Source organism: Gavia stellata, chromosome 11, assembly GCF_030936135.1.
Source record: "Gavia stellata isolate bGavSte3 chromosome 11, bGavSte3.hap2, whole genome shotgun sequence".
Taxonomy (NCBI): Eukaryota; Metazoa; Chordata; class Aves; order Gaviiformes; family Gaviidae; genus Gavia; species Gavia stellata.
In genome coordinates this window covers 27675043-27690763 of record NC_082604.1, presented here as the reverse complement: position 1 = coordinate 27690763, position 15721 = coordinate 27675043, and the positions used below count along the sequence as shown (strand labels likewise).

Here is a 15721-nt window from a genome sequence, read left to right as displayed (position 1 = left end):
AGCTAAGCCTCTTTTGGCTCCCAACTCTTGAAATGTTAAAGGGACACTGTAAACTTGGGAACCTAAAATTAGAACAAACTTTGGTTTCAAGTACACACAGCTTACCCACTCACTGGAGAGCTGTTACTATGTGTTACCAGCTAGCAAACAAACGCACAAAAAGCCAAGCAATATACTTAGATTTATGACTTGTTTGCCTGGCATCCGTAGCATGAGATCTTTCCAGACAAGACTTTTGCTGAAAGATGCTTGAAACCTCATACAGGCTGGCAACAGACCACGGCAGGGGGGGAAAGGAAGAGGGACATCTCCAGTAACAAACAGGACGACAGACAAGACAGCAATACATCTGAAATTACCGGGAGAGACCATGAAGGAAAACACTAGAGAGGAAGGAAAAGGATTGATCAAAACAGCACAGTTTAAAACAAGCTTTTATTACAACTCCTTCACCTGCCAACAACAGGAAGCTTATTACCAAACTATGTAAGATAAAGGCTTGATCATTTTTATCTCTGTCAGAAAAATCACAACCCAAACCACATCTCATCCAGACACAGAATGCATTCATTGGCTACAGGTTACAAATTAGGGTTCTTCAATTTCAACAGATTTGGCCCAGTGGTGAGTAGAATTGAGTTTATCTACATCTCCCCAGCACTACTGGCAGGTGTAGCTACTGTAAAATACGTATAATAAAACATTTTTATTGTAGTGATAATTCAGGTTAGCTACGCAGCTGCATTCTCATGAATATTTTTTAAGCACGGTTTTATGCCTTCCCTATTACTGTCATGAGATAAATTGTACCTTTAGTTCTCAGCAGCTTTATGGATTTTTCTTAACTGCTCTTCTACCTAGTAAAAAAAAAATATGACAAAGCTCCTGAGAGCGGAAGCAGAAGAGGTTAGTGTGACACAAATACACAGTAAAAGCTGGCACAAAGGGATGGCTGAGCTGCTAACAACGCCAACAGACAGCTTAGAGCTTTGCTACATCAAAACTGCCTTCCCAAACTTCCATTTTTTTCCCCTTTACAAATGGAGGACCAGAAGATTTGAGACAGAATAAAAAAAAGTACGAGTAACTGGGAACTAAACCTGGCTCCACCTTTTACAATCAAAAATACCTCTGCCTTCTATGGCACGTGGCCTGGGCCCACAGTAAGCCTGAAATCCAGCAGTCACACCTGTTTGGAAACACTGAGTCAAATGATTACATTTAAGCTAAAGAATAAGGCAAAAATTTCTCTCAGCTGGCAGTGGGCTGAACACTGCTAACTCCTTGATTGTTTCTTAGCTTTTCTTTCAGGCCTTGAAAAGCTGTGAAGTACAGTGAAATAAGGCAAGGTGCTTCCAACACCTCCTCAGCTGATACTACAGAGACAGCAAATCTTCAGCCCTGTGTGTTTCTCCTACGAGCATACAAGCAGTGACAAACTATCTGAAGTGTCCTCGTTTGAATTATAAAGATCCTTGACAGAGGAATCATGAATACCGTTAGATGAACCCTACACATCTCTATTTCTTCCCAACTTTACATTACTAGTATTTTCCTCCTTTACACACACCATTTATTTTGAACATTTTTTCCGTGAAGTTAAAAACATGCAGTGACAAACCCACTCTCGCTATGCTATGCTTCCATATTTATATTGAGTTAAAACAAATGTATATGCACATAAACTCTTAGTAAAATTTCTGTTGCACCACCTTTGTGCAGTAAAGTGAATTAAAAACAGATGAATAGAGGTATGTAATGTCCTCCTACACCACTTATGTCCTCTTTGGGCTTGCAGTAGGGAGAAATTTGATTTTAAAATAAGTTAACCAAATAATGATGGACCAAAAATATCTGTATAGATTTTAATAGTTCATACCTGGTGTATTAATTAGACATTATGCATATTGCTTTTAATCCACTGATACAGGCATGGAATATAGTACAGTACAATGTTCATTATACTTAACAGAAGTTTCCAATCTTTCTAATCAAGGGCTGCATCTTCAATCAATTTACAGATTAGTTTTTCTGTGTACACAACATGTGTATTTGGAGTTCCCTTACCAAAGGAACAAAAGATACATTCCTGAGCTTCCCCAAAATATTGTTACATGGAATAATCTAGCAATATAATAAACAGCTTCAAACCACTATGCCAAAAACATTCAAGACAGGAAAAATGTAAAGAAATGAAAGCGATGAACAGTAGGTAGGTACTCTACCTACAAATCCAGCAAACTAGAATAAAATCTCTCCCTCTGGACATCCTTCCTTATCAGTTGTCTTTAGCACAAGACTATGATTACTCCCAGTGTATAGCCCTGAAGTTAGTCAGCTGGTCTTTACGCTGCAGAAGTTGCAAGGAGAGGGCACTCAGGGATGGGAGGAGCTTGTGGAACTTATATTGCAATGCTTGCACCAGAAATTTAACTTAAATTGCCGATTCTCTAGAAGATTATATATAAAATATGAATTCAGGACTATTATTAAGGAGTATAGTGGTAGTTATCACATTACTTTTCATGTTCAGGTGATCAGTTTGTAATGTTTGCTTATGCTTTGGGTAATTTTTCCTCACCAAAGGAATATTTATTGCATTGATTAATGCACTATTCTTATTCTGTCATCATATTTGCTCCCTCCCCACCAGTGGCATCCTGGGAAATATGGAGATCCTCTAGCATTTCAGCCAGACTGATTCGTGGAGGACCATCATCATCTGTGTCGCTCTCCACTGGAACATCTGCATCTAAAAAAGCAATAGAAAACAAACTCAACAACAAACAGATAAGCAAAGAAAACAAACCCAACCCCCCCTGAACAACTCAAGTAGGAAGGGAAAAAACCCCACTACAAAACCAAAACCCAGACAAATCCCTCCTAAAAACCAACAATCCCACGGCAATTGCCCGCATGGAAGACGCTGAATTATGTATCAAATCCTTCACCCAGCAGAGGTTTTGGGTGCAGGAGAAAATACGCTTCTCTCTCTCACGTTAAAGGCAAGCAAACAAAAACCATCAACATCCATTCAGTGCATGTGAAATACATTGAATACCTGAAGCTATTACATTACAGCATTTCTCTAGGCATGTGTAGTTCAAAGAATCCAAATACAGAACTTCAGTAAAAATATTTTCACTCAAATAGTCATGATTATATTATTGCATGCAATAAAACGGTTAAAAAGGCCTTACTTCTGTAAATGTTGACGTTCTTCCTTATGGCTTCATCTTCTTCGAGATCTTCAAGGAAGTCCTGGTATTGTCTGTAAAAGATGTTTAATGTATTTACTCACTTTTCCTTTGGATTTGTGCAAATTTATAAACCAAAATGAAATCAAAGAAACAAAGCCCCGAAGAAGGACTGCAGTCTGTAGTCCTTCACACATGCCTTCTGATAGCATTCTTACATTTCCAACTCATCCTTTTCTGCTTTTTTTTTTTTATTATTATCACCTATTAGTTTCCAAATAATTTAATTTGCCTGTCTTCATTTAACTCTAGCTGCCTCGTTTTTTTCTACTCAATTGAACATTATTTAGAACCTGGTGTTGCTGTATCTATCAGCTTTGTCACTGAACAAACCAGTGACAAGCATATTTTCGCAGGTGTCCCTTTAGCTAGACAGACACCAACTGCAAGCTATGCAATGCTTCCGCTATTACTCACTTGTCTCATGATTTAAACTTTTCTTGGAAAACCCATAAACCCAGTTTCTATATTTTGCAATGGTAAACCTGAAAAACCTGCAGTGTTCTTTAAGATTTCAGGACTTAGTCTGTTTCCACACCCCCCCATCCCATTGTCCTCAGTATCCATGTTCCCTGAAAACTTAGCAGTCAAGATAGAATAAGCATAAGTAAGGTGCATATGTTTAAAGCACTTCCTGCACTAGGAAAGGGGGAAAAACGTGGAGAGATACTGCTCTTCAGAGAACACTGGTATCAACCTGTCCCATGAGCCAGCATCACGCTCAAACAGAACCAGCAGCATTCGCCTGTGCCTCCTTAGCAGTCAGCACATCAGCTTAGGCACTACACTGGGTTTATCCTCAGCAGAAACTGAGAAATGTTATTTCTAGACTTGGCACAGTATGCTAGGTAAGAGGGACTAAAAAGCTTTGTGGCAGATACTGAACCTTTCATCATCTGTATCCGTGCCTTCTCTGTCCCTTTCTAGCTCTCTCAGCTTCCAGTTTCTGCGACGCTGGCGTTTGGTACGGTCATAGCTCTTCTTTATTAACACCTACAGTGAAAAACAGCAAGTATTTACACATACACGCCTTCAATACTACTCACGACACTCTTTCAAAACCCTGAACTCCACCCGAGTCTAGATTTGGGCAGCTGTAAAATCAGCTGAGCAAATGGTAGAGTCAGCCTGGCATTCAGAAGTTTTAGACGGAATTTATATAGCATCTGTCAATTCAAAAGTTTCCAAACACTTTAGATTATGTCTTGAAGAGGCATACACGCATTGGAGTTGTAATACAGTTTTCACCATACAGTACATGGTAATTCGAACAAAACCAACGAAGAGTAAGGTATCTTAAAGTAAACGCATTATTCAACCACCACTCAAAGATTTAAGTAATGAGAAAATAATTCTCAAAATCAGATGCTATTCAAATGTCAATATTAATATCCCCTCTTCCTTCCGCACTACGGAACTAGTGAGTATTCATTATAAAATCATATCCCCTAATACCCCTGGGTAATGCAGAGAAATTTGTCCAGAGAAAGAAAATGGTCTTACCACATCAGGAATATTGTGTGGGTTCATCTTATTGGCAAACTCGTCATTTAAGTTGCAGTTCGCCAAGTCGAATCTAAAATGAAAATAGGTATTTTATCCTACCCTTCTATGTAAGTCTACAAAATTGAACTCAATGTATCATATGTTTGTATTAAAGAGCAGCATAGTGTGAGTTACAGCTCCCAAGATAAATGTTTCCACATGAACTACAGAGTAAATAAAAAATGCACATCAATACACAGCTGTTATAACTATGAATAACACTTAGAAGCTGCTGTTCCCAAATTCTTTTCAGTAGCACTCCCCAGCCTCCTGAACCCAAACAGCGACATCCACTGAGGTTCTGTTGGGCTCACGACAGCTCCAATAACATTAATTCATGTTTATGCCTGTTTGAGAATCACCTAATTTGCCTAATCTTACAAAAATTTCACATTTGTCATTGCTGCGTATGATACTCACTACCTAACAAAAAGATCTTGCCTGGTATTTTAAAAATCCCTCCCACCTATTTGTGTCTAAACTGTTATTCCAATCTGCATGCTAAAGTCAATACTTCAGCTCTCTTATTACTAACAGTCTGTTTCCCAGGATGAATTCTGCTAGAAAAAAATATTTCCTGTATTAGGACCATCTCTTCACAGCCAAGATGAAAGATTCTATCCCTTTTGCTGATTTCGTTTAGAAATCAGAACAATTCAAAACTTTCTTGATATTACGTAAGCCTGTAGAGAATCCAGAGAATTCAGTCATTAAATAAACATTAAATAAACATTTAATAAAAACCAAGAAACAGAACAGACCCCAAGACAAGGTCGCCGGGATTCAGAATGTGCCCCAAGTGAGTACAGCAGAAATACTGATGGTCTGTATTCAACTCCGAGGTTTTCTGTACCCAGGCTTCAGCCAGCGTGTGCTTGAGGAATGAGAAATAAAACACTCTTGTAATCAAACGCAGCTTAACTTGCTGTGCTATTACAACATTTGCACTGCTACGTTACTGTTTCAAATTATGTTTGTAATTAAACTTGTATTTCTACATCAAGCACCCAATGTATTGCTTGCTACTCCTCATTTCTCATCTTTACAAAAGTAAGGGAATGGACATGCCAACCACTTTCCACAAGAATTCCAGGAAGGCTGTTTCTATAACTAGCCACGTGTTTTGGTGTTTTTTTCCAACCATTTTGGTAGGTTTTTTCAATCACCTTTCAACCACATATAGCTTTTGACTGAGAAGAAAGTGTTTGGTACCGATTCATTAATTCTGATTAAAAAGAAATGCTTCTATACTTCAACAAAAACAATGTAATAATTGAAGAGTTGCAAAGCTAACATAAAATAATTTCAATAACGATACTAACAAGTAGAGTTCAAACTCTTCCAACAGAGAAGAATTTCTGAAAGTGGAATTCACGTAACGCCTGGGCAGTTTCCAATGCAAAACACTCTCCACATCTTCCCGAGAAGAGCTTTTGCCAGTGGCAAGACATAGAAAAGCATACATCTGACTTCGCAAGGTAGAACGATTCAAAACAGAAGTTCAGCTGAATAGGGGAGGGAGGGGAAAGGAAAGCCCAAAACAGTGAATCAAACAGAGAGGAACTCTTACCTTGTTTGATCTTGCCCCTGCCCCTGCCCCCTTCTTCTTTTCTTGAACCCTATTGATATCCATAATGATAAATTCCTCTAGCTGTTTTGGGTGGAACAAGCTATTGAAAGGGTGGCGCCAGTAGGTATTTCCGTCAATTTCAGCAACTGGAAAAAAACCACACCAGCATGGGCAATCACAAGGGAGAGAATTTATTGCCAAGAAAGTAAAAGGAAAAGGAAGTATTTGCCAAAATTAAGGCAACTGCCAAATGCATTTTGTTCAAGTTTGTTATTGTAACACAAGCATTTAGGAGATGACCCATACTGCAAACTCGTGCTACAAGAGCAGCTGATCTGTGACAGCCAAATCACATACCATGTGTCTGAAGCACAGACCTTTTTATTCACAAGAATCATTCTCCTGGATGTATCCTTATTAGAGGTATTTTGCAGGTAGAGCTTACCAGCAAACACCAAAGTACAGCGCTTCTGTTACTGAAGTGGCTAGAATCATCATCCAGAGAAAAACTAGATGCCATCTAATTTTAGAGGAAGATACCTGACAAATTACCTAGAACATCCGTGAACTTAACACCGAGCCTGCACATTTTGCCTAGGATGCTACGGAAATCAAGCTTAGAGAACCATGTCTTAGTTCGCTATTAAATTTCTACGTCAGTGATCATACAGATACATTTACAACATTACGGTCTAAAAATACAAGGTTTCATGAAAACAAACAAACAAAACAAAACTGTGCCAGCAGAAAAATCAGATGCTGCCATAGTACAGAAAAGAACCCCTAACTTACTCTGCAGCGTGCTGGGATCGATGAGGTGGATGGTACTTGTTACTCGAATGCACACACAGATCTGGCTCATGTTACCGAGACTCTGCGCCAGTTTTGGTGACAGACATACAACATTGTCCTGCATACGAACGGAAAATAATTTAGACTCGTATTTCCTTAATTTTTAAATCAAGTCCTCAGAGAAATCTGAAATAGATTTTTAAACTTTATATTTTCAGTTCTCCACTCAGTATCACCCCGTAACTTCCTCAAGATAGCTACTATCTGCACTTCTCAAGCTTTGTGCAGAGTAGAGCTCTCCATCCCCCCAAATACATAATAAATCAGGCCTCCATCACCACAGCCAAACTCTACCCACTTCATAAAATACCCTGAAGATGAAACGGAGAGAAGCTACCTTGCATATTGGTACAATTTCCACAGAGAAAGTGCTTTTGTAATTGTAGACATTACTATGAATATCATGTGAGATCAAACGTTGGGATGATTTTGATCTATAAAACATAAAAATAGAGCCTTCAGGCAGCAAGAAGGACATTACTTGAATCAGGAGACAGTCAGCACAAAGTACAGCAATGAAAGTATATAGCTATGTACCACAAACACAAAAATTAAGGAAGTAGAAAAATGCACGAGGGTTAGTTTTACAATGGCTAAGTGGAAAACATGGGACTTCTGTAGAATGGATTTTGTCTGTTTTAACTAGAATACAGGTTCCTTACACTTTCACTGCCAAAAATCTTTAAAAATGAAGGATAAAAGACATTTCCCAAAAGCTTTTGAGTATTCAAGGCAACAAACGTAAATGATATACCTAGATGGAACCGTACACTGAAGAAAGTCTACCATCTTCTGGGCCTGTTGCTTTGAAGAATAATAAAAATCCAGGCCATCTTAAAGAAAAGAAAACTTGATGAACATGTATCTATTTCAAGTACTATGGGTTTTTTTTAGATACAATACATAGGCTAAGTAATCTGCTGCTTATATGTACATAGCTACTAACGCAAGCGCTCTTCCAACATAGAACAGGTTAGCCTATTCTACCTCAAGACTAACAAGCCACCTCACTTACCATGGATTTCTTTGATGCGAAGTGTATTTTGGTGAAGCCTGTGTTTTAAAATCAGCTGCTCCAAATAGTAGAAAGTCTTCTTGTGCAGAGTCTAAAACCAAACAAAGATAAAATTATCAAGGTTATTTAAGAATCGTCCAGTGCAGTAGAAGAATAAACATTTATATGGAAGGATCATCTAGAGAAGGAACAGTCCAAAGTCTATTCCAAGCAACCAAAAAGATTTCAGAGAGGTGCTCTCTTTATACCAAATTATTTAAAGCTTCTGTTTCTCATTTTTGTGTGACTGGTTGCTAAAGATACCATTTTCTTTAAAGATTTAAATATTTATAAACAATCTGTACCAATGTTTCTAACACTGCCTTAAAATACAGAAGGATATTTAGTAATGCACACAAGATCCTCCTGCCAGCCATCATTTAAAAAGAATATGCTAATAATACTGGACAGGAGAGAGTTTTTCTAAACTAAGATCAATAAGAAAAAAACCCAACGTGAACACAAAATGTATTACTATGGCAATGTGCAAGTGTGAGTACATCTTCTTCTGAGAAAAATCAAAAATTTATCCACAGATTTGTCCGCCTGATTGTTCTGCCATGAACAAATGAAAATTCAGTTTGCCTCTACCTTTTGTCTGACTTGCACTACAGCTTTCCAGAAATCCTTAGCTTCAATCCTATGACAGTCTTCACACATTTGAGACTGAACTATATATTCCACCACAAATACTTGCTGAAGAACTGCTCCATTTATCACCTGCAAAACAGAAGTTTAAAAGGTTTCCTTATTAGACCTGTCAACACAGAAAGCTAGTTTACCACAGCATTCTGAAATAACTTCAATACTATACTATAACTAGACGACTGACAGCTCTATCTGGGTCACAAAAGTTAGCAGTATTTTCTCTACTTTACTGGAACAGCAGATAGCCGCCTTCGAACTATGATGAATGGCACTTTAATGACAAAATTGAGGCAGGATGAAATCAGTATTCCATCAAGATAAGCCAGTAAACACACGCTGGATTTTACCAGGGAGAACGATTTATCTAAAATGTAATAATAATAAAAAATAAAGAAAAATCACACTGCCATAAAAACTTATAAAAGGCCACACGCAGAATACTATACTCCAGTTACCTCTTTCTGAACAGTCAGTTTCAGCTTCAGCCTCTTAGAATGTGGTTCAGTCCAAATAAAGCCTGCATCAATCAGCCGGACCTGCCAGTGGGAAAGAACAGGAACTCAGCTACTGCCAGCTGTTGTACTAGTACACGTATTAAAAACACACAGCTCTAACGACCAGAAAAGACAAGTTTATGGTATAGTTCATTGTTCCTCAATCAAGCGAGTAAGTGAATAACCTTAATTAAATACATATGTATCAGTATACCAAACCCAATTAATAATGCTTAGTTAGAACCCAGAGCTTGAGAGAGAACCTAAAATAATGGCAATCAACCTCGCACACTGTCATGCCATAGTAACCGAATACACTACTCAACAGTATCTCTGGATGCCATGTAATGATCAGGTTGGAGAGTATAACCGTTTCTTCAGGACTTAAAAGCCAATTTAATTTCTAAAGCTAAGAACATGCAAGTTTACTGCAGCAAAAGAGATTTTCTATATTTAAGTACTAACCCAATAGCAAGAAGCTCAATGAGGCAATCTTAGCCAAACCTTGATGACTGCAGTAACAAACCAGGGTTTTTTTGCTTAAAACACTACCTCAGATTTTTAACTCTGATAAAATTCTGAACCTAAGAGAAAGATACTTTATTCAACATGTGAATTTCAAGTTAGTCTGTATGCAGACCTCTGCAATCCTTCTTCATATCGTAGTAGCCAGTAAGAACAAGTATTGCCTAAACAATTTTAAAAATACGTAAAAAGAAAACTGTAAAATTAAGGCGCATTATAAATATATTAGCTTCCTTCAGTTAATTATGCTCAATTCCCATTTAAATAATAACAATTGTGCAGTACACTGCATGCTTTGAAGCCACAGAATGGCACTGCAATAGCCTCCTCAGTATGCTTGGAAATTCTTTGTTAGAGTCCGTCCTTATTGAATCCGTACTGGAATTCTGAAGGAGTTACATGAGACCAGATTGTCATTCTATGGAGAATGACATAGAATCAGCAACATAAATCATCTGATAAGCTCTACACAAATACAAATGGCTGCGCCAGAAGGATGGAACCCTGTGTAAGTTAGCTGGACTTCACTTCATGCAATACCAGTAGACACACTATGAAATACCAACAGAATTAGCTACTCACCCTGCTCAGCGAAGCTTTGATTTTTTTAAGACACAAAGCGAGAAGCTCTCTCGATTCTAAGGTACACTGAATCCAGGTTCCTGGAGGCTGAAGATACCTATGACACAGGAAGCATTTTACAGCACGTGAAGCTGCTCCAGCAAATTAAATCACTCAGAAGACAAGTGATTTACCAAGCTTTCAGTTGTAATATTAACTACGCAGCTACAACTTTTGCCTCCCTAAGCATGACGTGCATCCCAAGTGTATTCACACTTTTACTGCCGTCTGTACCAATTCCCTCCTTTTTTTTTTTTTTCTTTCAGGGACCATAAACTCACCCATTTAAATCTTCTAGGCCCTACATACCAACACCTTTCTATTGACACGCGGAAACAAACTTCACAACTCACAGAGAGTGATAAAGCAGGCATGTTTACTGCGGCACCGGGTGCAAGGGGATTTCTCCACAAAGCTTGCACACAGGGTTAAAATCATGACAGGTATTTAAAACAGTTAACAAAGTTAGTTACGCCTACTGGTTCTACCCCTTAATTAACTATTGGTTAATACTTTTCTTACTTTATCTTAAAGTTACAGTTCTCTTTTAATTCACCACGCATGCTCGGAGAGTAGGGGGCTTAATTGGGTTGGGGCTTTTCTAGCTAGGAAGTGTGTTTGTTAGTATTAAAATGAGATTATAATGAGATAAGTTAACTCTAGGGCACTATTTGGCAGTCTATTCTATTTTTCTACGATTCGTCCTTGTGCTAATCGTTATTGCTAGTTAGTAGAGAGTCAGTGGAGACAGTCTTTATCTCTAACATGTCTAAGTGCCAGGCGCAGTTGTTATAAAGTATCTTCTTTACATTCTTCTTTCTTACTTTTAACCCGTGTTTTTCAAGATGCCCTGTAACACTACTTCCACAAGAAAAGAAACAGAGGAACGCGCTGGGCAGTGGTAGGAGCCCCGATGAAAACAGGCAGAGCTGCCACACGCCGACCCCCCCGGGAGGGCCCGCGTCCCCCCGCGGAGGGGGCTCCGGCCGGAGGAGAGGGAGCGGGGCCCGGCTGCCCACCTTTCGCACTGCTTGCAGAAGTGGAGGGTGCCCTGCTTGGGGATGCCCTCGGTGATGTCCACCTGCGCCCGCAGGCACCCCACGCACATGTTGGCCGGGTTGGGCGGGATGGGCACGCCGCACTGGCAGCAGAGGCTGGAACACAGGGAGGAAAAGTCAGTCACAGGCGGCAACCCTGCCCGCTGAGCCGACGGCTACGGGAGCCCTCGGTGGCAACCGAAGGTACGTGTCGGCTTCTTCTTTTTTTTTTTTTTTTGAAGAAAAGTGGTGGCCCAGGAGAGTCGTCACCCCGCCCCGCCCCGGTTTATGGCCGCCCGGGTACTTCCCCCCGCGCCAACGAGGCGCCCCTCGCCTGAGGCTGAGGCTGAGGCCGCCGCCGGGGCCCGGAGCCCGGCCGGCAGAACCCCGGGCCCAGCCGCCGCCACCGCTTACATATTGCCCTGGGTGGGGGCCGCCGGCCCCGTCATGTACTCCATGGCTGCGGCGTCCCACGCGGCTCCGGGTTCCGGGCGTGAGAGGAAGGGGAGGAGGGCCGCGGTCCCGCGAGAGAGCGGGCGGGAAGGCGGCGGCGGGGCGCAAGATGGCGGCGGGTGGCTCCTGGCGGCGGGTGGCTCCTGGCGGCGGGTGGCTGCCGCCAGCAAATAACACTGTAGTTAATGATTCTTTGGAACGTTAATTCATTTTTCTTTTGAAAATCACGGGATTTGATCCATCCATCCTCCTCCCCCGCGGGGCGAGCCCGTGCTGTTGTTGCAGCAAATGGCGGCCGTAGGTTAGGTACAACGGCAGCGGCTTTTTGTCTTCCTCACTTGGCCGATAGGTTTATGTCCTAATTTTTTTTTTTTTCCATGGAAATGTGCTGCATTCATTTATTAGCGTGGGGGCCGATCTGACAGGTATTGCACATCGGCAAATCGTGCTGAAAATGGTGTGGACTGGCGCTGTCAGCAGTACGTGAGGAGGTGGCCCTTTTCGACAGTAATTCTGAAACGTTACTGCGAATTTATCTTCGAGAAATAACTGCTTTGAAGCAATTTTGTTACTGTTTTCACCTATTTGTCAACTGTGGCTGAGCATCTCCAAATACTCTTTAAAACTTATTTCCAACCTTGGTGGAAACCGTAAGAATAGGGATGTTTGGCATTAACTTTATATTATTTTCAGTATTGATTTTGAAAGCCTTGTTACCGTCCGGTTTCAGAATTAACTAGCTACCTTCCGCATCTGCTGGCAACTTCTCATTTTGTAGAAAGGGGTGAAACCAAAGAGCCTGAACTTCTCCCTTTGTTTAGTCTTCCTGTACCTGAGCAATGAGATCACATTTTCTTTCTGACAACATAGATTATAGGTTATATACAACAGATTATGTGGTCGTGCAGGTGCTTGTACATGAAGAAAGAAACAACTCTTCTGGCTGAGGATTCAGTTTTGATTTTAAATAATTATCAAACACAAATGAGTAAGGGTTCTTGTCACTGATTTATAAAAGATTAATATAATTATTAGATGCCTTTAATTTACTGTTAGGACTTGATGTGAAACTACCCCCAGAACCAACTGGCAGTTGCGAGTTTGTGAAGGGAGGATGCAGCTTCAATGGTAGAATAACAGGACATTATCCCAACTGATGTCAATAATCTACTGACTTCTTTTTCGTGATGACCAGTCCTTAGCAAAGCCTTGTTGGACTTTGAGAAAATTTATTTAAAGTTACATTTTACAGAAATAAAATATTTTAAAATTTTTAAGAGTACGTCTTCCAGACTGGCGCTTGTCTCCCAGTACAAAGAAGACTTGATAAACTGGAGTGAGTTCAGCAGCAGCCACCAAGACGGTCGGGGCTGGAGCCCTTTCCCCATGGGGGAGCAGAGGGAGTGGGGCTGGCTCAGCCTGCGGAAGAGACAGCTTTGAGGGAACCTAAGAGCAGCCACCCAGACCGATGAGGAGGTCACGGAGAAGAAAGAGCCAGGCTCTTCTCAGTGGTGCATGATGGGTGGATGGGAGGCAACAGGCATCAGTTGAAACAAGGAGGATTCAGAGTGGTTTAAGGAAAAACTTTTTCACCATGAGGACAGTCAGGAACTGGAGCAGGTTGTCTATGGAGTTGTGCAGTCTCTGTCCTTGAAGGGTGTCAAGCCTAAACTGGTTAAAACACTGAGCAACGCGCTCTGGCTTCATGTTTGACCCTGCTTTGAGCAGGAGTTTGCACTAGAGGCCTCCTGAGGTCCCTTCCAGACTGCATGATTCAAAACAATATCTATCTTTTCGAAGTATAACTTAAATACCAAATATCCAAGCCTGGCACCAAGTTAACAGCACCAAGTTTCTCCTCTCTGCTCCACGCATCACCTTCTCTGAAGGATTGTTCCTTCCCCTTCAGAAGGAGGCTTTGAGCTTCCCCAGGGGAGAACAGCAGAACAACGAATACCTTTCTTCCTGGGTTCATTGCTAATACAGCTTACCCACAAAGCTGAAAAAAACCTTATAGTGAGATTGTTGTCAACTATGCTTTCGTAATTCATTAATTAAGAGTTACATAATACTTTGGTTTAGAAGAAGGAGTTGGTACAATCCATTTGGGTTAGATTCCATTCGTGGTGTACCGTAACCAACCATTCCCTTTGGAGAAGAGATCCTTGGGGAATTATCATGATATTAAGGTATGTTTGTGGGTCAGCATTTGTTTTCTGCAGGTTTACAGTTACAATGGAGAAAAGTAGAGCTGAATTGCATCAACACATGTGTGGTTTCTTTAATACGGTAATATCCTGATGGAAAGGACGAGTTGTTTTGGTTGCTTTAGAGTTGCTTTGGGGACTGAAAATCACAGGCTGTTGAGCTGTCTGACTTTGTTTTTCTTCTTTGGCACATTTTTCTTTGATGGGCTGCTTGCGTTCACAGGCTGGTACTCACTTCTGCTCCTTTAAAATTAAGTTTCTTTGCAGACCTCTCTGGAGACTTACGGTGGACCATATTATTAAAAAAAAAAAAAAAAAGGAAAAAGCAAAAAAAAGATAAAAAAGAAGAGTTTCCCTGCACTGAAGTTTCATTTCTGTACTCTTCAGAACCCCTGCTGTACAGTGGGTATTCTATAGTTTTTACTTTCAAGCCCTGATGAATCACTCAATCTTTGATTTCGCTGATTTATGAAATAATACACTTTCTGTAAATTCCAGGTAAATTCCAGACTGTCACTTGGCGAGTCTAACGTTGCAAGAGGGTTAGGACAAAGCTTGTCATTTATGGGAACCAGATCTTCTGTGAAGTCAGCGGGAGGAGAATATGATCCTAATAATACTTTAAATGTTTCCACTGCAGGTTTATTTTCAACTGCAGTTTCCTCCACCTTATTTCGGTGCTGATATACTAAACCCTACCTCAGCAAAAGGCACAGCCACCATCTACTGCCAGTTAAAATCAGCTCTATGTTCTTTGTAGTCACCAAGGTACTTTGTATTGCCTCTGCAAGCTCTTTTTGCCCTGTGGCTTCCACCCATCCAAGTAAAATTTGTATGTTTTAAACTGTCAGAGTATTGTTACAGTCTTAACACCACTTCTGAAAGATTTTACACCTTTGTACACAATAAACAAGATAAAAAGCAGACCACATAATTCCCTGAGAACTTTAGCAATGGTAGGCCTGGATTTCAGAACTTATTACATGCACTTTGGTCCGCATCGGTGTGATGTGGACCGAAAGATTTCACCATCTCTTCCTAGTGAAGATCCAGTATTCAAAGAAAAGCCAGTAGTATTGTAGTTGTCGAGATGGATGATACTTCTTCTAAATCGGTGGCATTTTTAGGAATGGGCTTATGGGTAAGACCTTACTTGCTATCGGCTGGCACTAGCCAGAGATCTGACATCTTGGAAAATCATTTATACTGCAAATCATTTAAGAGAGGGTCGGATTTGCATAGGTGTGAGTATTAATCCCGTAGGCTATCGATTTCTTCTGAGCATGCGATCACCACATGTCTATGGTAGTGCCTGTAGAAAAAATGATGGACATGTGTTTATTTTTCAGCCCTGTCGAGCCGCATCAGCTTGATCTGTGGTGGTCCAGATTGGTCTTTTAAATTAATATGCTACATTTGGGAAGATTGCCATGTATTTTTGCCATTGTACGCTAGTTA

The 15721-nt window shown here is 40.5% G+C and overlaps 1 protein-coding gene across 1 annotated transcript; it reads right to left on the bottom strand.

Annotated features, from left to right (window-relative positions):
* Positions 1 to 1851: 1851 nt before the first annotated feature.
* NMD3 (NMD3 ribosome export adaptor) lies at positions 1852 to 12061 on the bottom strand. The gene is made up of 15 exons (XM_059822523.1): positions 12018 to 12061; positions 11586 to 11720; positions 10528 to 10624; positions 9382 to 9462; positions 8870 to 8998; positions 8240 to 8330; positions 7979 to 8057; positions 7562 to 7658; positions 7165 to 7282; positions 6373 to 6518; positions 5564 to 5676; positions 4761 to 4833; positions 4144 to 4250; positions 3201 to 3271; positions 1852 to 2752 (listed from the first exon to the last, which is right to left on the bottom strand). The coding sequence occupies exons 1-15, from the start codon at positions 12059 to 12061 to the stop codon at positions 2619 to 2621; spliced, it is 1515 nt and encodes a 504-aa protein (XP_059678506.1). The 3' UTR covers positions 1852 to 2618.
* Positions 12062 to 15721: the final 3660 nt, after the last annotated feature.